At 38.0% G+C, this 21906-nt stretch overlaps 1 protein-coding gene across 2 annotated transcripts in view; it reads right to left on the reverse strand.

The window, feature by feature from the left end:
- LOC133117066 (fidgetin-like) overlaps positions 1–20581 on the reverse strand; it is a 47001-nt gene extending 26420 nt beyond the window's left edge. Inside the window, exons 1-5 of one of the 2 annotated variants that reach the window (XM_061227162.1) lie at positions 20544–20581; positions 13203–13340; positions 11895–11906; positions 10586–10593; positions 5386–5406 (exon numbers count right to left, since the gene is read on the reverse strand). In XM_061227162.1, coding sequence (XP_061083146.1) covers positions 5386–5406; positions 10586–10593; positions 11895–11906; positions 13203–13340; positions 20544–20581 — 217 coding nt within the window. Of the gene's footprint in view, positions 1–5385; positions 5407–10585; positions 10594–11894; positions 11907–13169; positions 13341–20543 lie in introns of those variants that run through there. The other variant, XM_061227163.1, reaches the window with a different exon arrangement.
- Positions 20582–21906: the final 1325 nt, after the last annotated feature.

Raw genomic sequence — 21906 nt, forward strand, 5'->3', positions numbered from 1 at the left:
TAGAAACAGAATTGTCACTCCATTTCTTCTGCAATGCGAACGCTCACTCACAGCCATCTCCACGACTTATTCCGCGCACATTTCTCCACTTATACTGATAACAACGTTCATTACGATGTTTGTGATTATTTACCCCCAAAAAAGATGGAAAGGGCGAAAACCCAGTCATAACAGCTGAATATAACGTCACTGTTATATATCTGTACAGCTGCACTTTCAGGAAAAACTTTTATTTTATCAAGATGGGGTGTTGAAATGACTCGCATAGCAATCAGAGAGACGAGCAGCACTCAAATGGAGCGTCTGATGATACGTACGTATATTGTCACATTTCTGGTAACAAGATTCCCCCAGTGATATAAAAGACAAACAGAGAAAAAATGGAAAATGTAACACACATAGCCTTATCACAGAATGCCAGCTAGAATAGCAGTAGTTGTTTTTGTTCCCAGCCGTTATTCCGACTTTTTTCTAAAGAGCTACGGCGGTTCTCTCCTAAACCAAACTGAAGTTCAAAAAAAATAAAAAAATAATAAAATATGTTTGGGTAAAATTAAATATGGAGTGCAGACAACGGGATGAAATCGTGAAATAAAGCAGCCATCTTTGTGGCCCCCTGACTGCATATAGCAACCTCAATCATTGCAAATATTAACAAATTAGTCTCATATTAAACCTAGATTAGGGCAATTTTTTTTGGCGGCAATTCCAGTGCATAAAAATTAAACGGTGATAATACCACACCAAACACTTCACACACGTCATATTTCCCTTCAGTCCATTCACCAACAGGAAGATGTACAGCGAGTTAATGGTTTAGTAACTGTCCTTCTGTCTTCAGAATGAACTGTACGACTAGAGAATTATTAAAAAGCTGAACTTTGACTCAGGGGACTGTGATGCAAGCTAGAGCGATAGCTAGCTATAGCATATAGTTAAACATAAGATGATCTCATTTCACTAGCTATGCGACTTTAGATTTCTTGCCCCTCACTGTGTAAGGAGAATTAACATTAATGAAACCTGCTAGATGGCAAGCTGAACACTTCTGCCTATTCACTGGAATACTGCATCAGCACCGATACGCAGTTCATTTAACAGCTTGCATGATGCGGAGGTAACATTTGATCACCAAGTTTGATTAAGTTAAACTGTAAAAATAAAAATAAATAGAAACTCAGCTCATACTGTGGCGGTACTGATATTCCAAACTGCAACTGATCAGGAAGGAGCCTGCAAACCATTTCCCACCACACCGAATAAATGAAAGCATGGTGCACTTACTGAAAAGAACAAAGTTTAAATAGGTAATTAACAAATGCCTCTTCAATAAGCAAGGAACCCGAAACATTCGATTTTTCCCGCTGCCTTTGCTTCCCAAAAAAAGGAATGTATAGGGTGATTACATTAAGTCAATAACTTCAATTATATCATTTGGCTAGCCAAACAGTTTCAAAATGAATGGCCTACTAGCCCTGACACAGGCGATCCAACCACTGCATGGTTTCTATATTCCCACTATACTAAGCTACATAACCCCCAAACTATGCCCCAAAGCAGACAAAGACGAAACAAAGAAGCCCCTAAAGCGCTAAATGATACGTTTCTAGCTCAAATGGTTTTCTGCCGTGAGGATTACACTGAAAGAAGGTAGGAACAGGAAATCAACCGGGCGTTGATGTTACTGCCTCTTTTAAGCCCAAAGGGAAGGGTGTTGTCACACTCTTATTGGCTAAGAGGAGAATGCACCAGGCCGCTTTCAATTAACAAACCACACACCCAGAGCCACAGGTGAATCAAATAACTCCCCAATCAACCCAGTGGAAGTTCGATCTCCTGCAAACCAAAAACGAAATTGAGGGGAAAACAAAAATAACTCACTAAAGGGAATGACCACCAGAGAATGGGTTTAGTACAAATTACATCCTATCCAACTGTCTTTGGAGGAAAGAAGCTATTGGTAGAACCGCTGCAATTAACAACAGATGGCAGAAGCTCAAGTTTCTAGCAAACTGTGGCTACTGAGTTTTTCATACTTCTGCTTCACTTTAACAGTGTTGAAACACCTTAAATACTACAAAATCCAACAGTGGGTACACTGCACTAACCCAATGTTTTTTTGGTTTGTTTTTTCTCTCCTGTGATGACCCAACGGTTTCCCTGCGGGTGGGGTTGTTCTTGTTTGCAGGTGCGGCGGTGCTCTACCACTGATTGCAGGATGGCTGACACCTGTCCTGCTACTACAGTAAGTGGCTTCTTCTCTTGATAGAATGAACTGTTTTTGACAAGCCGTTTCTCATTTTGCGCACACAACACCCACCTGCATCCCACACATGGACTACTAACACACACACCTTTTGATTTTTTTTTTTTTTTTGGTAATTTTCTTTAACGCACCCCTGTATCCAGTCCCCCTGCTTCATGTTGAGAATTGAACAAGCATTCTTAACATTCCCAAAAACTCCACAATCTAATTAAATGCAATATAACTTATTTAGCATTGTAAGTTAAATTTAGAATTTAGCATTAGGTGTTAACATCTGTCAGTTTCTCGGGGGTTTTCTTTTTACTGAGACTTGCAATCTTGTATTTCTAACCTACAGGACAGTCAAGTGACTAATCATACAATTGAGTTGCTGAGACGCTTATGATAACAATGAGTTGATCTAATATGTGGAGAGTAAGGGAGGAAAGTGAACATAGATGGAAGTTTAAATGTTGTGAAAAGCTGGTCTTTGAGCCAGTGCCCCTCACCCTTGGTCCTGGGGAGCTGCAGGGCCTGCTGGCTTTCGTTGTTACTCAGCACTTGAGCAGCACAGCGATTGATCAGTTAAAGCAGCTGATTAGACAGTTAATTCAGGTCACCTAGTTTATTGGGTCTGAATCAGTTGCTGAAAGCAGCAGACTGTGGCTCTCCAGGGTGGGGATTGAGCATCAAAGCAGTAAAAAGAAAAATGCAGGTGCATTAAGTAGGTTTTTTTTTTTTAAGCCCAACACTAAGACACCTGGTTCTATTTAAGGTCTTGATTGAAGACCATGATTACTTAGCTGAATCATGTATTTGTTCATTTTTAACGGTGTCCCTTTTAAAAACGACAAACATCAATGTCAATCATCAACTGTGCATAATTATCAACTTAGATTGCTAAGGTGGTGCAAATAGAATAATTGTTTGAGAAGTGGCTTGACAAAGAGGCTACGGAGACGTCTAACATACTGAGGACTCGAGTACCATGCGAGAAAACAAGGAGAAACTGAGGGCTCGAGTTAAGAGTGAAGTCTATTCCTGTGGTATATGTAAGGTAGTACCAGGAACGTGGACTGAAGTAAAAACAGGCTTAACTCACTATCCACTTACATGTTGAGAGGATTTGTCCAGTTTCTTAATATTCTCTCACGTCTGAAATGTACTGCAATCTATAAACGAGATGCCATATTCGGGTTGATGTTTTTCAATTTAGCAAAGGGTGATACCTTGGAGAATAGTCTGAAAGTTTCACTTACGCCTAGCCCATAGAAGGCGTAGAATGACATAGCGCTACACCCAGTTGGTGCAACAGGTGTATTTATTGTCGGACTTTCTGCACATTCTATGTCAGCTGTAACGTTAAGACCAGGTGTACGTCCAGTACGTCCCAAATTTAGAAAAAAACTCCTAGCACCATAGAACATCTTCACAAATCAGACGTTTCTGAAATCACTAAATATCCCAGTTTTTCTCATTTTGTTTTAAATGCTGAAAGCACATGGTGTATAATATATCCTTGTAATTAAAAAGAGCTTTGCATGCAAACTGTTTAATTAAACATCCTTTATTTCACACGTGACAACCCATTTTTTGATAAGTTGCCAAATGCATTCACAAATCTACACCCTTATTATTACTTGCACATAAAAAGATACTTATTGCTACATTCCTCAGGGAAAATCAATAGCACCTTAAAAGCACGTTATTCTGCACAGGAGGCCTTGCAAAATTATTTGGATCCCTTTCAAATATTTAAAAGAAGTGAAATCTTTAATCATTAAAAAGAGCTGCCAGAAAAATAAAGTGCACTTTCTGACTGATATGCCCTAATATATGCATAGCTTGTATCCTTGGTCTCCTTGAACTGAACAGGAAAAATATCATAATAGCCATTATGAATCAAAAGTTTAGAACACCTAATTAAAATGGATACAATGTAATGAAGACATCAGTATTTTTTGCAAATGTCTCTCTACCTGCCACAGGGGGAATGATAATTACTGAAACAAATCCATGAATTCTCATGAATCTTCTACAAGTCCAGATTAAAAGCCTTACTGCAAAACCTAATTTTGTACACTCAGAGATTGTCCTTTCTAACAGATCCCCAATAGGCATCAAGCAGTCTCTTCTCTTCTCTTTCATGGAGAAGACAGCCACAGTGGAGGGGGAGACAGAACAAAACCTACAGTTCATTGATTGAAATTGCATGCAGAAGAGGGAAAGCTAACACAAAGCTATATTCTGTTCAAATCATTCAAATTACTTTTATGACATGCATGACCTGAATTTAATAACCCACTATAATGCATTCAATTCAAAAGCATACCAAGTTAGACCATGATGCTACACGCATGCACACGCAGTCGGAGAGTTCATGTTTACAGAACACATTTGAACAAAACAAACCTTAAAGAGCACTTGGTAATATCAACAGATGGCTGAATGTGTCAATGTTCCAAAGGCAGAGCACCATTCCTACCTTCTCAAAAAAATCTACAAAGAGCAATAAAACCAGTGGCCAGGCAATGACTCAGTGACCATCTAAAATGTACAATTTCTCCTTACCTCAAAGTTCAAAAAACGCACAGAAAAATAAGGGAAAAAATGGACGCATCTATACTTCCATCCTCACTCTCGCTTGCAAGACATCAGCCTCAACACTTCAGAGACCTGATTTCTCAAACAAGACCACTTCTTTCTATTTCCATACAAAACTTGAATAAGCACCGAACAGCTAAAAATATTAACACAGCTTGCTAGCGACTTGTTAACATCAACCAGATGTCAACACCAGGTAGCATGCTACATTTAGCTAGAATATAGCTAAAGGTTTTACCATGATGATATCTTATTCTAAAATTGGCAAAGTAGACATTCGGAATAGGTTTTCTGCTATTGGCCAGCAAGTGAGACAAAATAGTAGCTTAACAAGCCAATTAATTGCAACAGTCACAATTTTGTGCGACTCTACCATTTATTGCCATTTGAACATATTTAACCTCTTCCGACCAAACGCCCCCTACTGGTGACACAGGTGTGAAGTTGTTACATTTCATCAAAGGCTGCCAGTTATCATTCTAAGGCACCGTACTAGAGCGTGGGTAGAGTCCCCTGGTCCGGTATGGACTGCAGACCACACCATGTGCTGACTGGACCTGGAAGCTGCACAGGGAGACACAGCCGACACTAGATCATCCAGGTATGGGTGGCATTCAGCCAGCCAGGATGTTAGCATTCCCCTGCCTACCAGTAACCAATGCTGTTCAATCAGGCACAAGAGCAAGTCCACCTGTTGAGCTGCTCACAGTCCTCTGACTCACACCTGTGAAGTAGGGTGTGACGAGAAGAGGCAGCTGATATCACATGTTTGAGAAATGTGTGCATGCATGTCTGTGCTCTTCTGAAGCGTTAGATCAGGGCTCTCCCCCATTGTAGGAGCATTCTCTCCCAAAAACGAATGTCTGCCAACTTGAAAAACTATTTAGAAGCACCTCTACTGGATTGCTGCATTAGTGTACTCTAACATAGGAGCACATGTGCTCCATAGGATACATGTTATCATGGAGCCCTGAATAATATTGAGGATTCCAGATTGTGGGGAAATCATACATTGTTTTATTTTTATGGGGGGGATTTATAACCCAATAAATGCATGAATTCTCTTTCTTTTTTTTTCAGTATAGAATGATTTAGTCAATTAACAAATTATAAAACCAGCATCATACCACCTACCTGTTGCGATTTAAAATAAATAGTTATATTACATAAAAATTACTCCTTAGCACAGTTATTCCACAAATTGGCTTACTATTTCTCGTAATGAAATCATGCGATTTCATTCTGAATTATGTGGCCTACTGTCTAAAATACTATAATGGCAAACAGTCTGTTAATTTATTTATTTCCATGTAATAAAAGTCTGTTTCCATCAATCTGCACCATGTTATTGAGTGTAATTTCTTCAGACAGAAAATAAAGCTCCAATGTTGTATAGCAGGTGTTGGCAGTAAGAGATTCTGGAGGTTTTCAGGATTTTGGATGAAGTATAGTTGTGCTGCCATGTCATGCCATGTCACTCAAAGATAAAAAAAAATCAAAATCAAAATGCTATTAAAATTGTCTGCCCAAAGCAAGTTTGGTATGGGTTTGGTTTCACATGTTAAATTAATATTAGTGGGTAGCATTTCTTGGTAAATAGGAGACTGTACAAAACCCTGTGAAATCCTGAGCAAGGGCCTTAGAATCCCTTCTTCACTTACAATAATGGGGGATTCAGAAAAATGTCTTCAGTCAAAACTTGAGTCTAGATTTCTCCAAAAACATCTCCAAAAACATCTGTCCAGTATACCATACATAATTTGCTAGGCACAAGGCTGCCTTTTGGATGCGCATGTCATATTCTTTGATCCAGCAACAAAATAAATATCTACACATTAGACATATTCTGTGGTGAAAGCCTATTTTTCATTTTAAATCAAATTTCGTATTTTAGCATTTTAATTGCCAGCTATGTTTTTTAAGCAGCAACCTGATAGCGGGTGTGCATCAGAGATCAGGGCAGTAAGAGAATATACACGGAACCCACACACCAGGCAATCCACACAATGGACATATGTATTTTTAAAAATGTCTATGCCATATGCTGTCAGTCAAAACTGACACAAAAAAATTTTTCTGAGGAGACAGTCGATGCATCTAAATGAGACGGCAGGAAAAGAAACAGAGGGGGGTGATGGTGGGAGGAGAGGGGGGATGTCAAGGATTCACGGTCCTTCATCTTTGCAGTAGAGCAAACACGTCTCTCAGTATAGCAACAGACGGCTGTTTCCACTCTCTAATGCGCTCTAACTTAGATCACTGAAAGAACTGTCAGCACACAGGGAAACACACAAAGATAACACAGCCAGCTGCCACAAGGGAAGACAGACTGAAGAGAGAGAGAGAAAGTGCAATAGAGGTGGAAAAAAACAGCTCTTAGAAGAAACGGGACGGGTTCTATTTGCATGAGTCTACCTCCCTCGGGCCCCCCCCCCCCCCTTTCAAAGGGGAATCACAAAAGCCGACATTTAGCATATTTGTTTAAAAAGACAATCTTTGGTGCGATTTCATTTGATCCCCGCTTCATGGAGACGGGACACGGGAGACCGGATCAGATTCGTAACCGAGAGCGACAGACGTTTCCATGCTTCAACTCTCACTGTGGGTGTTCCCCTGTAGGTAACTCCAGTCAATCGGACAGCTTCTGGAAGAATCTGAATGGAGTCTCCTCACGTCAGTCTGGCATATTTATACACAACACCCGAGGGACTGCTGGGTGTCCCCCACTCACTGAGAAGTCACAGCATAAATACTGCAAACAGAGTTGACGAATTACATGGTTTCAGTCTTGGAAATACGCGCCGTGATCTAAGTCTAACCCTTCCCATTACCCCCTTTATTATCAGGAGCTATAGCATCAAAGTCGGGTTAAGACAAAGTGACACATTACGCACATAATGGATAATGCTGTGTACTCCTGTTCATTAGGCAAATGGCGATTCTCTGAGGGTGAGAATACAGTACAGACAGTAATAAAGTCTTTCAACATGATTATGATTATCAGATCAACATCTGCCAAACCACTTGTTTTTCTTACAATCAGAATTGTGTAAGTCTATGTATAACAAGTGATAAAAGTTACTAACCTGCACAGTAGCCGTCTTATAAATTTTCTGCAATTGATTTACTGGATTGAAGTGGACAATTAAGATGTCATGGTTTTTCTATTTATGGTCCACTCCTGTACTTCACCACAATACAATCGTTTGGATACGCTTGCAGTCTGCAGCTGTAACTGGTGCTGATACAAATTCCAGATCAAGATCAAGTTGTGCACTAAACAGATCGGCCCATGCTGTGCACCCCCAATTTAAAGACAGTTCAGTTTCTAGAGCCATTTTATATTACTTCAGTTTCAGTGTAGGCTTAGATATTTGTACAGTATGTACAATGAAGATTAGTTAGCATACTATACAGACAATATCATCACATAACATGAAGGGCAAATCAAAAACACTAAAATACAAAAAAAAGAAAAGAAAAAAAAAAACCTCCAGAAAGTGAATTTTCGCTTCAATGTATTATTTGTACTACAGTACCAATTGTCAAATACTTTCATTATTTCAACTGTATTCCTTGTACAAAATTACATTATCACACCGACAAAAACAAGGTTCTGGAAACCACAATATAATCCCGGACATTTTAACTGAATATACAAGCCAACTGGTTGGGCCTTTAGAGACTAAAAATGTATGCTCATGCATTTTGTTTTTTAAATAATGCACAAAAGCTGTCAAAGCCATTGAAGTTGAAGCTGTGCCACACATTTCCGGCATTCCAGAACCACAGTGCACGGGTGCCAGGTCTGTGGTGAAAATAACACCAAATGCCATTCAAACCAATTCACACACAGAGTATCAGATGTGCACGAAAAACAAGAAAATACAAATTATAAAGTCCAACAAGAGTACTACAAAATTCCAGTGCTCACTGTTTAACATTTTAAAATAGCCAAAAGCATTATAAAACAAGAGGCATAAACTGACCATTTAGGATATTCATATTGGTTTGATAATTGAACCATGCTTCACGGCACTCGAATTCCATCCAATGTATTATTTATCTGTGTCGGACTTTCTAAACAACTTTCAACTTTCTAAAGAAAGACATTTCAGATTACGCCAAGAAAAAATGAATCGGGCCACTTTCACATAATGTCTATCCTCTCAGTTTATACACTAGTCTCCACTGAAATACAAAGGCCAACACAACATAAGTCCTAAGTTGCATGCTGCACCAAGGACACACAGATACCAGAATAGACAATAATACATAGTTAAATATCATATGTACAGTAGTTTGCCCAGCATATAACATCACTAGTGCTTCTCTGGTAAATAATACAATTGGAGGGTTCCACCCTAAACTGACAGAATTGAAGGATATGACAATGATTTGGGGGGTGGTGTTAAATAATCCCATATATTTTAGTTCCCCATTTTGACCCGAGAGGATATTTGTGCTTGTACTGTAGGTCCTCTGCCTGTTCCAATAAAGCTCTCCACTTGCATGTCAACATGCACAATGTCAAGTAAAGAGGAGGGGGGGGGGGGAGGGGGGGAGGGGGGCAACATCTGGCATGATGCATACCACACTGAAGTGAACTTCAAACCCGTGTTAACTCCTGGCTCAGCCCAGGACTGTGTGCCCCACAATCAGGAACAGAGGTGTCATGTTGTTTAGCATGCATATTGGGAGATATGACTGTAGGTTAAATGCAGACTAACAGCAATTTCACCCCCTGTAGTATGGTCACGTCCACTACAATTTCCACACTCATACGCAAGGTACAGGATGGGTGCATGCACATGAACTCTGTGCTCTTTAAATATATCAACAGATGTACTTAACCCACAACACTGAATATCTAAACAATCGATGTGATCGTCACTGTTCTCATCAACATAATCTAATTCATGGACAAAATGAATGGTGAAAAATTGTGAGGGTTGTCTCTAAAATGAAATCTCTTAAAATTACTATTTTGCATAGGATGCTACACTTATTTATGTGTCCACACTTCAAAGTTTTAAGAAAAATACATGCTGTGTGACAGTTTATTCACAACTGTTGTAGCGATGAACAATCGTTTCAATTAAGAATAGAATCTGTTCATACTGTATTGCTCCAAAATGCAAAGTACTAAAATATTAATCTTGACTACTTACATTCAGCAATGGTACATGATATGTGTTCATGGGACTACATACAGTCATTCAGTTGTAAACCCCTTTCCCACCATACTAAAATAATGATGAAACCTACAATATTATGTATGCGAAGACATATGTATGTAGATATGTAGGAGGTTCAAACATGCAAACTCTTAATATGTTGAGTATGGAAAATAGACAAACAAAAATACAGCATTTTCGACTTGAATATTTCAAAGTAACAGACAAAAGACTGTGAATTACCATAATGCATGCGTTTCTCAAGTTCAGCAGTGTCATATCTGAAGAGGAAAAACACACTTCAACCCATAGTTGCTGAAATGAATTTCCATGTTAAATAACAAGATGCAAATGGAAGCTATATAGAAGTACATTTAGTATAAATCACTATTGTTGTAAAAATAATTTATATTAATAATTATACTCAGGAAATGTGTGTAACGTGCACTGCTTTAAATATAAGCTGTATGAGAAACTCGTGTTGCACAAAGAGGATTGACCTCATCTAATAATATTTCTGTACGGCAGACTACTGAATAGTGCACAAGGCCATAAAAACGTGTTCGCCTTGTAGCAGAATGCTTGGCTTCTGATTATTTCAAGGAAGCTTTTTATAGACACAATCAATACATCACGTGATATAACCTGTTGTGTTGTTAGGCAGTAATCACAACAGTTGTCCATAATTTTAAAATACTGTCTAAAAGTGCAATGCCCAAATCATTCATCTTACATTAATTTATCAAACAAAACAAATATGCATGCCTTGTGTACAAGTGTACTGTATTGTAGTTTGAAGAACTCTTCTACGTGTCATTAACTGAGTTGAGGCATACAGTAGGCTATAACACAATCGCAGTTAGACGATAAACGTCAATCAGTTACAAAATTACAGCATGTACAAGCTATGTGACTGGGCTTTATTACGCACATATAGGAAAACATTTAAATTATCTGCATCAGTCGATAATCAGAATGCCACACTGACACGCACTCGTGAATGATACGTTTCCTATTATCGACGAATGCAGAGGATTGATGCAGATTAATACACACGTAACCTCCACTCGATAGTCATTTAAACTTTTTGTTCTTGTGTCAGTAGTAGCCTAAACATCGTCAGATGCACAGGCACACAAATGATGAAATACATAAATCCACAAAATGTGGGCTTATTAATTGTACGTTAATGTAAATCATACGTAGGCCTAGTGAAAGAAATCAATCGCAAGCAAAACTTGAAACAATCGTATCTCACACGCGCGCGCACACACACACACACACACACACACACACACACGGTCGCTCGCTCGCTCGCTCGCTCATTACGTTAGCCTACTGATCAAGTACTCGACATTCGCCCATCTAATCCGTGATGTTCGTTTTCTAGTCACGGTCAAAATGAAATCAGCAAGAGGAAAACATCTTCTCCTTCTCCAGACAACTCGATCTTAGAACTCCTTTCGCTCTCCGATTTAAAATGGATAAATGCGATATCGTGGTTATCAGAAGCAAGCTGTCCAATCTTCCCAGAAAATATATTACAGCTTTAACACGCAAACGCAAAAAATCTTCCTTGGTAATCACATCTCCGCGAATTGCTAAAGGACTGCGCTCTCAGCCTGATAACATTCCTGCTATCAAATTATGTTCACCTAGAAACACACAAAACAATCAGTGGATTCCGAAAATATTGGAGAATTTTAGTCGGGTTTTTGGGTGCAAAGTTGTTTTTGTTGCAACTCTACAAAACGGGTTAATATCGCATTGACAAAAAATAATAAATAGAATAGCAGATGATTGATATACCAATAACAAAAAATAAATTAAATACTACAAAAGATAATATGTAAGCGGGCACAACAAACGGCTCTATACACTTAAATTATGTGCAATTCAAAACATGATTTGAAGATAGCTAATGGTAGTTAACAATAAAAATGACAAGATCTACCGTTTGTTCTACAATTTAGAACCTCTGCTTAAAATATATTTCACAATTTAGTCAAAGGCACAATTCACAGTGTGCACATATACGAATACTGAATTACATATAGCTGGTGACTTATACATACATTATAATTAATATATAACACTACAGCCGAACAGCAATCAAAGTTTGTTTGTTTATGTTTATGTTTATGTTAATATATATATATATATATATATATATATATATATATATATATATATATATATAGCTGTTAAGTGCAAGGGAAGTAGATAGGAAAATTGACATACCATTAAGAGTCGTGCAACTGATCATTTCTTGCTGCAATATCAGGGGGAAAAAACAGAAAAAGAAAAAAGCTGAATCGGAATTTCACAAGGAGGAATTCCAAAGGTTGCTTTTCATTAGTCATTTTCCGCTGCGTTCTCAGATTTCACTGCCTTGAAACGTGGGCCCTTTTCGTCAGGTACTCATTTAGCCTACATGCATATAATTAAGGGAAAGCTACACCAACAAAAGATCACTTGGATAACAAGTGAAGACAGAGGAAACACTTTTTTTTTAAAGTATGATCATAAAGCAAGTCCACATGAATGTTAATCGCACCCGTTGATAATACCAATGAGGTGGACACGTGAAGATTAGAGGATTTTAGATGGAATTAAAACTTGCATTTGGGAGCTTTCCGAGGAAACGATACACCCACCACGCAGTCCCCCACTACTTTAAAAATAGATGATATGCCTGCAGTTGCCCCCACAACGATACCAATGACACCGTATCCATTTCCCAGCTTTATGTCCATAGTGATCTCCGCAACTTTTTTTTTAAACGATGATATATGCATGAACTTCTCGTCGCTGAAAAGTTACTTTGAAACAATTTAAACCCCACCCCATTCTCGCACGCTCTCATTAAACAACAAACACTGGTATCCTGAAGGAAATACGCGTGGATCATATTCCAACCACATCCGAATCTACATTCTCGCAATTCATCGTAATGTAAAAAAAATACTGTTTACACACAACGAGCAGTGTAGAGATATAGGCTACATGAGGTTTTCCGCTGAATCGCGCATACAAAGGTTCGATGAAGGCATGTTAAATCATAAAGCTGTCGCTCAAACGTGGCACAGCTTCGGTATTTTTTTAATTGTGCAGATCCCTGCTAAGCTAACGTACAGTCTTACCTGTAAGTGTGGCAGCCTTAGAGGTTAGAGTTTCATCGATCCGATGTATGTGCTGATGAATGAGTGTTCGGGTTATGCGAGGATGCTTGCGATTTGAAACCATTCCAAGTTAGTGAAGGGAAGACTGACCACAGCCTCTGCCATGTTGGAATTTCAAACCCAAAACAGCTGCTCTAGAGAAGCCAGCATGCTTCAAATTGCGCATGCGTGGCCACTATGGAGGCAAATTCAAATGTCAAGTTAATAATATTGCATATTGCCGTATGCAATGAGTTTACTCTCACCGCAGTACTTTATATAAAATAATATTAATAATTAACAGTAGTCTTTGTGTTTCGCTAAACGCTACCAGTTGGATTAAGTAGTCTGATTTACGCACGTGTTGGTACAGTAAGGTAAGCGACGTGTTTCTTTTAAATAATTTTCACATGTATATTGTTAACCAAATACGAACATTGGAATAGGACAGCATTTCCAAGGAATTCGGCATCGATGTATAAATGGCTCAGCGAAGTGTAAGGTAAACGTCCGAGGAGGCCTTCTATGTTGCAACATATTTATACAGCAGATGTTAAATTGAATAATATTGTTTAAATACGATTGTTTCTGCTCAGTTTGAGCCGTAAGTGAAATAGCAAGCCAACTTTGGAAACATGACGGGACAAAAAATATGCAGTGCAATATAAACTTGTAACGTGATGGTTGAATCCTGCTTTACAGTCCACGCTAAAACATATAAATCCATAGGATTTTTCAATCAGACACCGGAATAGGCTGTGTAGTAAAGGTGAATACCCTTATTTAGGATGTGTTCTGCTTTCTAGTTCAAGTGAGGGAAAGAACATATGAAACTGGGACTCCCATAATTCTCAGGGTTCCCATGGAAATGACTCGAGACAGGGAAAACCATGGTTATCACACGTGTGTGGTTGCGCATGCATGTGTTCGTATTTCGTGATCATGTTTATATTCCACACAACCGCACATTCTTCTCGATGACAGGGAAGTGTATATTTCAATGATAATTATAGAACAATGAAATATTTGTAATTCCTGTCCTAATTAATGTGGGAACACGTTATTAGAGGACCAGCAGGGAGATACAATTTCTAACAAGACATTAGAGATGATACGGCTGTCAATACATAATATAATATACATATACGCTGAACACCATAATTATGTCATATTGCATACTGAAATAATTTAAATGACAGTTACAAATTGCATTTAGAAAAGCCATATTTAATGTGTTTGTCCATGTCTTCATTTATTTTATTTTATTTTTATTTTCATTTTTTAAACCCATTTATGTGTATAGTTTTTTTTATCCAGTCCTATTTTCCTTTTGTTTGTTTAGAGTCTACTGGGAAGGCAGACTGAACCTCTTTTTGACGTGTGATCTGTAAGTTGCCACCCATGGTCTCAAAATGGCTCCACAAATTCATGAGCAAAGACCTTGGGATGATGCATTGATTTGGCCCAGAGCACTCCCTGCAGACCCAAGCACTGTTTCCTGCTGGCCTGTAGTTCTTTGGAGAATTCCTACCCAAAGACAGACACCTCTCACCAAGCAGCCAATCAGTTGACACATTCCTAAGTATTATTTAGTGGATCGAGCGATCCGCAGTTGATATGAAGGACGCCTGGAGATAAACGTTTAATCTCTTGACTATTTCACTGGTTCTTTGCTTCACCTAAATGAAATAGCAGAGGAAATTAACAATATGCAAAACAGCCAGAGCTCTTAATCTCCCAGTTGTGATGTAGCCAGCCAGTCATCCAGCCAATTAATCAATAAATCAATAAAGGGAGGGTCATCACTGCTGTGGTTGCTCTGCCTGTAAACAGCAGAACAGTGACGCCTTGCAGTATCTTTTCGGTTCATTACCAGATCCTGACAGCCCTTCTGTATTTCATTAAGGAAACCTCCACCCTGGATGTAGTGATAGCCATCTCGGTTGTCTGTAGATGTGGACGTTCTTGTTCTGTGGTTTTGTTTTGTCCTTGTGTCAGCATGCAGGGTGTTCTGGATTATCCTCCCCAGCAGTAGCCTTGCTCTGTGGCTACAGTATGTTTGAGTATTTGCCTTTCTGTCAGCTTGAAGTCTGGCCATTCTCCTCTGACCTCTCTCATTAGCAAGTCATTTTTTGAGCATTGTTTTTGGCTTTTCTCAGTTTCTCATTGTTGTGTGTGAAAATCCCAGGAGATCAGCAGTTTCTGAGATACTCAAACCACCCCATCTCACACCAACAATCACACCACTGTCAAATCACTTAGATCATATTTCATCCCCATTCTGATATTTGGTCTTGCCTATGTCTGCATGCTTTTTTGCATTTTGCATTAACAAGCAGGTGTACAGGTCAATGATAATATTGTTAGTCCTATTTTATTAAACTTTTTTAAATGTCTGCTGCTGCATATACCCAGGAAAACATTTTTGAAAACCCATCTAGTTTATTATTTATAAATCAAGGAAAATCACCCACTATGAACAAATTCATAAAATGCAACAACATGGTAAGAAGCAGATGAAGAGACATGCATTCCATGCAAAATATATTTAAGGCTGAGTATTATTTTATGAAGTGAAAATGAATTAGACATTTTAATAAATACTTTAAGCTAGTCTGATTCTGCTCGTTATACTCATCTTTGATGATTGGTGGGGTCAGAAGCACTGAATTTTTTAGGTATACTGTAGCTTTTCTTGCAGCGAGAACATCATGCTTTTAATGAGATATTAGAAATACTAATACTGTTCATCGCATGGCAGTTGATCATTATAATATTGTTTTTAAATTAACCACAATTTGATTTTAATGCTGTATATGCAAAAAAAAGAAACATAAAATACAATGCACACATGAATACACAGATTAATAGATAGATGACTGCTGTTATTTGAGGGACCTGCCTAGTGGTATTTCAGACAGTGTAGCTTTGATTTAACTGCTACATTAATCTAAATAGATGTGAACTCATTAACCATTTCAGAGGTAATGATCTGGGTCTACATGTAACAAGCTTTATCTCTTAATTGAATAGCAATGTGTTGCTAGGATATGTGCAGCAGACTCTTCCTGGTGGTTAAATTGTTTGTCTCCTCCAGGCTAAGGTTAAAGGTTTCCTGAGTCACGTGGATAGCTGTAGTCTAACCTTCTGCCTGCAGACTCTGATGTCACCTCTGATCACTTACACACTAGGTGAGTGGCTGATTTCATTTTCACTGCAAAAACATGAGCTTTAAATATAGCCACACAATAACAAAAATTCAAATTAATCTGTGAATTAAATGAGTTTTTGAAAGTGTTTTATAAGCAATGTGGTTCTCTTTAATGTCTTAAAATATTTAATATGTATTAATGTAAAATATCTAACAAAAGGCACAGGCATATATTACATTTACTCCCCATTTCTCAATTTCATGAGAGTATTATTATTATTATTATTATTATTATTATTTTATTATTATTTTAATTTTTTTATTTTTTTGTTGTTGTTGTCATTTGTATTATTTCATACTGCTGCCTTCACAATAGAAGGAATCAACCTGCTACATTTTGTGTCAGAAAATGATAAAGAACACTCATATGTCATAGTAAAAGCATCCTCAATATTACCCTGTGTAATTGTGTGTTTAGATTCAATTAGATATGTGGCTAAATATAACATATCACTTTGGAGAAACCAGCCAATATGCCTATACAAGCAATAAATACAAATAAATACAAATAACCAAGGAGCAATTTCATGAATGAAAATAAAAGTCACATTCTATGTGACAAAGTCCACGGGCAGTGGGGGTGGTTTTGTCGTGATGGAGGAGGTGGGGGTAGGTATATGAATGTAGATTACAGCTTCCACAGTGGAGCTCAATACACCAAACAGCGCCGAGCTCTCAGAAAAGAAAGGGAGAAAAATGAAAAATGAAAGGTTTGGGCTTTCTCACATTGTTTGATGATGGGTAGCTGAGTCCCTTTATGGACTGAGGCTAACATCCTAATGGGGACAAGCTTGAAGTGAATGGAGCCCACGGAGGATAAGCTACTAAATCTCGCAATAAAAGCAATGTGATTTACTGTAAATTCCACAGGGCTGACAGTGGCCCAGCTGAGGGCATAAACACTGCTTTCAGCGGCGCTCCCTCACTCAGCCCTAACCGCTGTGAACTACAATCGCGTGCTGAGACGCGCTGCCTACCAACCATGACTTTGATAAATAACCAGGAAGTCCCACTGTTGGCTTAAAACTAGAAGTTATTCAGTTGCAATTCTGCATTTGTCCCACTTTAATGGATCTGGAAGTGGCTTTAGCGGTAATCTGTCAGTGATTGATTAGGCCTCCCCCGCGCGGCTCTCTGCTTCCAGGCTGTGCGCGTGGTCGCAGCTGTGGCTCCGCGGCAGAACGGCTGTATTAGGAGTGCGTGGTGTATTTACCTCAGACATAAACACTCTTATTCCACATGGGCAAATGCGTGCAGGAGTGGCCTCACATACCAAAGCAAGATGTCTGTGTTCAAAACAAGCATGGGAAGAGGAGGCTGGTTTAGACCAGGCCATATTGAGCTTTGTCAATATCGTGAGGTCTACTGACATGTGTCAAACATTTTCATCAATGATTACTAATACACGATTACTACTGTATTATTCATACTCATACAAACGCATTGCTCTGATGGTTAGATGTACAGATTTATATTGTATCACGTATGTACCGTGTGTCTTGCTAGGCCAACCTTTTAGTGTTCAATCTAATACAATTAGTATTTCCCATTTTTAAAGGTAAATAAGAATTCCAATGTCCAACGACATATACAACATATACAGAACACCTTATACATTCCACATTTTTAGTAATTCAGTCCATCTTGAATAGATTGCATGTTTCTAAATATTTTATTCCTGTCAGGATTTGTCCAACAGTGTACTCTTTAAAACTTTAATCAGAAATTCAGACAACCTCTTATACAACCTCTATGGAATCTCTTTTGATATTTAAGTAAAGCATTTAAACATGCAATATGAATTAATAAATAATTAATCAAAGGATCCCATGAATCACTTCCTAAAACTGAATGTTCCACAGGTGGTTGAAAATACAATTTAGGCATGGAATTAAATATTTATATCAGAACCTTTTTTTACCAGATACCTGCACAGAACAAGAATGAGCTAAGTGTTAGCAGTTTTAATCTTTTAAGGTGTGACGGTACAATTTTCACATTGTCTGACCCTCTATTCAAGCGTTGAAAACAAAGCTCAGTAATAATGCAATTTATTTCACATTCAAAGAATATTTGGGATATTTTTAAAAGCAAGAGGACTGTGCATGAATTTTAATGGCGACACTTAAATTGTGATTATTGCGCACTGCTCAAGCACAGGTAAGAAATTGAATCCAATCAGAGATTGTGCATAATGACCATCATTAGTGGGGAAATAATAATGACATCCTATCTGCATTAAGCCTGTGGGCCTATTATTGATCTCCATGGAGATACGCAATTGTCACATTTTCAGTGCTGCATAAGTGTTAAATGCATACTTTTGCGTTTGCTTTTACGGCAAACTGTTTTGGTGAGTGCCAGTATTCATCAGATGAACTATTTTAAGCATGCGTGCTTGTTGTGCGTAATTGAAAACTGGGGACCGGGCGCCGCCGTGTCCACTCCAGTGCTCACTCAGTGGCCTTTCATATTCTGTGCTAATCTATATGAGAGCCGGGTAGCTGGCTATTTTTTCAAATATTTATACACATTTCAATTGATTTCCACACTTGTTATGTTTAAGTGGAAGTATTTTGAGGATTTGAAAGTGGAGGAGGGGTACAGTGTGTACTTCAAATTCAAGTAGGTTCTCTGTGTACTGTCATCAGTCTCCAAACATCCTACCTGTCACCTGCATTATTTAAAAACAAGACAGCAGGCTACTTGCGTGTGGATCACAGCGCAGGAACAGCGAAAGAAAAGTCTCTAAATAAAAAGGTAAAGTCACATTACTGAATGCATGTGTGTCACAAATGTGTGAATGTATGTATTCAGAAATACATATGCATTTGGACAAATCAGTGTACATTCATTTGAATTACAATTTACAAGACACAAGTTGATAGATATTTGTTTGTGGACGTTTGTGATGTGTGTCTTATTTATGGAGTGTGGATACGTATATTTTTCTTCTTTTATTGCATCCTGTGAAAATGCTGTTAAAAGCTCCTATATTTCCATTGTTTGTGCTGATTGTGAACTTTGGAAGACAAGAAGGTTCTTCAAATATGGCAAGAGTGTTACAGGTAATGTCATGATTCTCTCAAGTGACAATAAAATGAGTGCTTTTGTATGATATGTCATGTATGAGGTCAACATAAGTAAGGCTACATGGATATTTTGTACAGGAACAACAAAAAGAAAAATCCCATTCCAGACTTGAAAAGCAACCTGCCACAAGGTTGAAGTGAGCATTACTTGGCTAGACAAAATCCCTGTGGTTTATGTTTTAGATTCAATAGCTTTCAGTTGGATGGACCCAGTCCAATGTATAAACTCAGTCAAGTATGCAGTCCAGCAGGACTCAGAGAATACTGCAGTATAATAAAACATAGTGCTTGGCTTTCAGACAGCATGTGCATTTACAGTTATTCCTCAAGAACCTATTGTCCATGCAAGGACGTCTACAGTGGATAAACATTTTGTGTGAATGTAAATGCGAAAGAAAACAATGCGCCAAATAAGCTTTTACTTCTTTATATCCATTTTCAGTATGGCAGGTGTTGCTAAATCACAATATTAAATTAAGTCAAAGTACTGCCACAAATAGAAGATACACGACAGAAGCTTGTTATTGGTTTTTAATCCTAATCTTTAGGATTAGGATCAGTATTAAATGAATTTACATACACTTTTTCTGAGGGAATGATAACTGGCTATTACAATTTCCAGGTTTTGAAACCCATCTCTGGCTGGCTAAACCAAAAATAGAAGTGTCTTCTTGACTGCACACTGTAAACATACGTATAAACCATGATGTTGTTTATGGTTATGGTGATTTGCAATTGATGAACATACTGTAGCACCTTGCATAAACAAACTAACAAAACAAAACTGCATTACTACAGAAAACAGCTGTCATGGTCTATCTATTTGCTATGGACATGAAAATGGGTATTCATCAACTTAGATGTCAGCATAGTATTCTGTTCACGTGCCAAATGGAGCATAGGACAAAAACTTAACCTGTAATCATCACATTTCAGATAGGTGCTTCCCCTCACTCACCAGTGTATTAGGACGATAACGATTACAGAGAAAACACAGCGCAATCCTTTCTAAGTCAAATTACCGAGTTACAGTTCTCAAACAGTTCTCACTACCTTCTCTTAGTGGGCGATGCCTGCCCCAGGCTTCTCATTCCCATTATAAGCCTTGGGTTTTTGTCTTCAGAATTCAGAATTGACAGAGCTTTAATTGCAACAAAATAGTTTCATCCCTTGATACTTCCCCATCTATCTATCTATCTATCTATCTATCTATCAAGCGTATATTGCATACATTGAAGATGTATTGCATATCAAGTTTATGGAAGGTCCTAATATTTTGGCCAGTGAGATCTATAGTGTATATGATCATGTATGGTCTGTGTCATGTTTGGATTTCACTTTTTTGGTTGAAAAAAATAAACTTCCAGATCTGTCATTTGTTCATTCTAAATTATCTCTGGTATATTCAATGTGTTTTTTTGAGAATAAAAGCTCAACATGACAGTTCCTATTGCCCTATTCTAAGATTATGTAATTCCAATGAATACAAACTGACAACCGATAAATTACATAGGCACTTTAATATCATTTGGCTGTCAGAATTGTTCTTTCATCAGATTTAATCTGATAAAGTATTTCCAGGTGAATGTTATGTTGAAACCTACCGTATGTGCGGTATACTGTATAATCACACTTAAGTGTGCACTGTGACATAACAAGACATACAGCGCAGGGGAAATTCCCAGTTAAATCCCAGTTCAAAGTAATCAGCATACAGTAAATTCACCCTCCTCGCAGGTGATGAGTTTCTGATTGAATGTAAATTCACTGTGCTTTAAGGAGTATTGGAAAACAACAATTATGGAATGACTTAACATTGTTTTATCATGGTTTATCTCACTAAATGACAATTTGTCAAAGCATGCACATCTCAGATAAATTGCAATAAACAGAAAGAAAGATGCAAAATATGAATTGAGTTTTATAGTGTCATTCTTGTTCATTTAAGCAATTTCTCATTGTGGTTTATTTTGACCTGTTATAGATTCTATGTTTGAAATAAAATAGAAAAATAAGAGCAAATCCTGGGCAATGAATTTTTGTCTGTCATTGATAGCATGGACCAGGTTCTATTGTATTTCTACTGTCAAAGCAGAAGAAGACTTCAAAGCACAGAAGTGGACCTTGTGTGTAGGCCCACCCCAATTTATTGGTTTCCATCAATAAATTGACTGCACTTTGTCTGAAAAAATAAAATCCACTCTTTTTGTGAATTTGCAGTTGATTCATCGAGCATTGTTTGACAGATAGCAGTTGTTCAGTTTCCCCCCATATTTATAATTTTCTTTTTCTAAAATGACTAAAGTATTTTATTCTTCTGCCCCCACATGCCCCAGAGCACCGTTTTGAGGGGAAGAAAATAATGGAAACTTCAAAAATAACAAAAACCTCTGTGAAATTGGCATAGTTGCACAAA

The sequence above is a fragment of the Conger conger genome, chromosome 17, assembly GCF_963514075.1.
Source record: "Conger conger chromosome 17, fConCon1.1, whole genome shotgun sequence".
NCBI classification, from domain to species: Eukaryota; Metazoa; Chordata; class Actinopteri; order Anguilliformes; family Congridae; genus Conger; species Conger conger.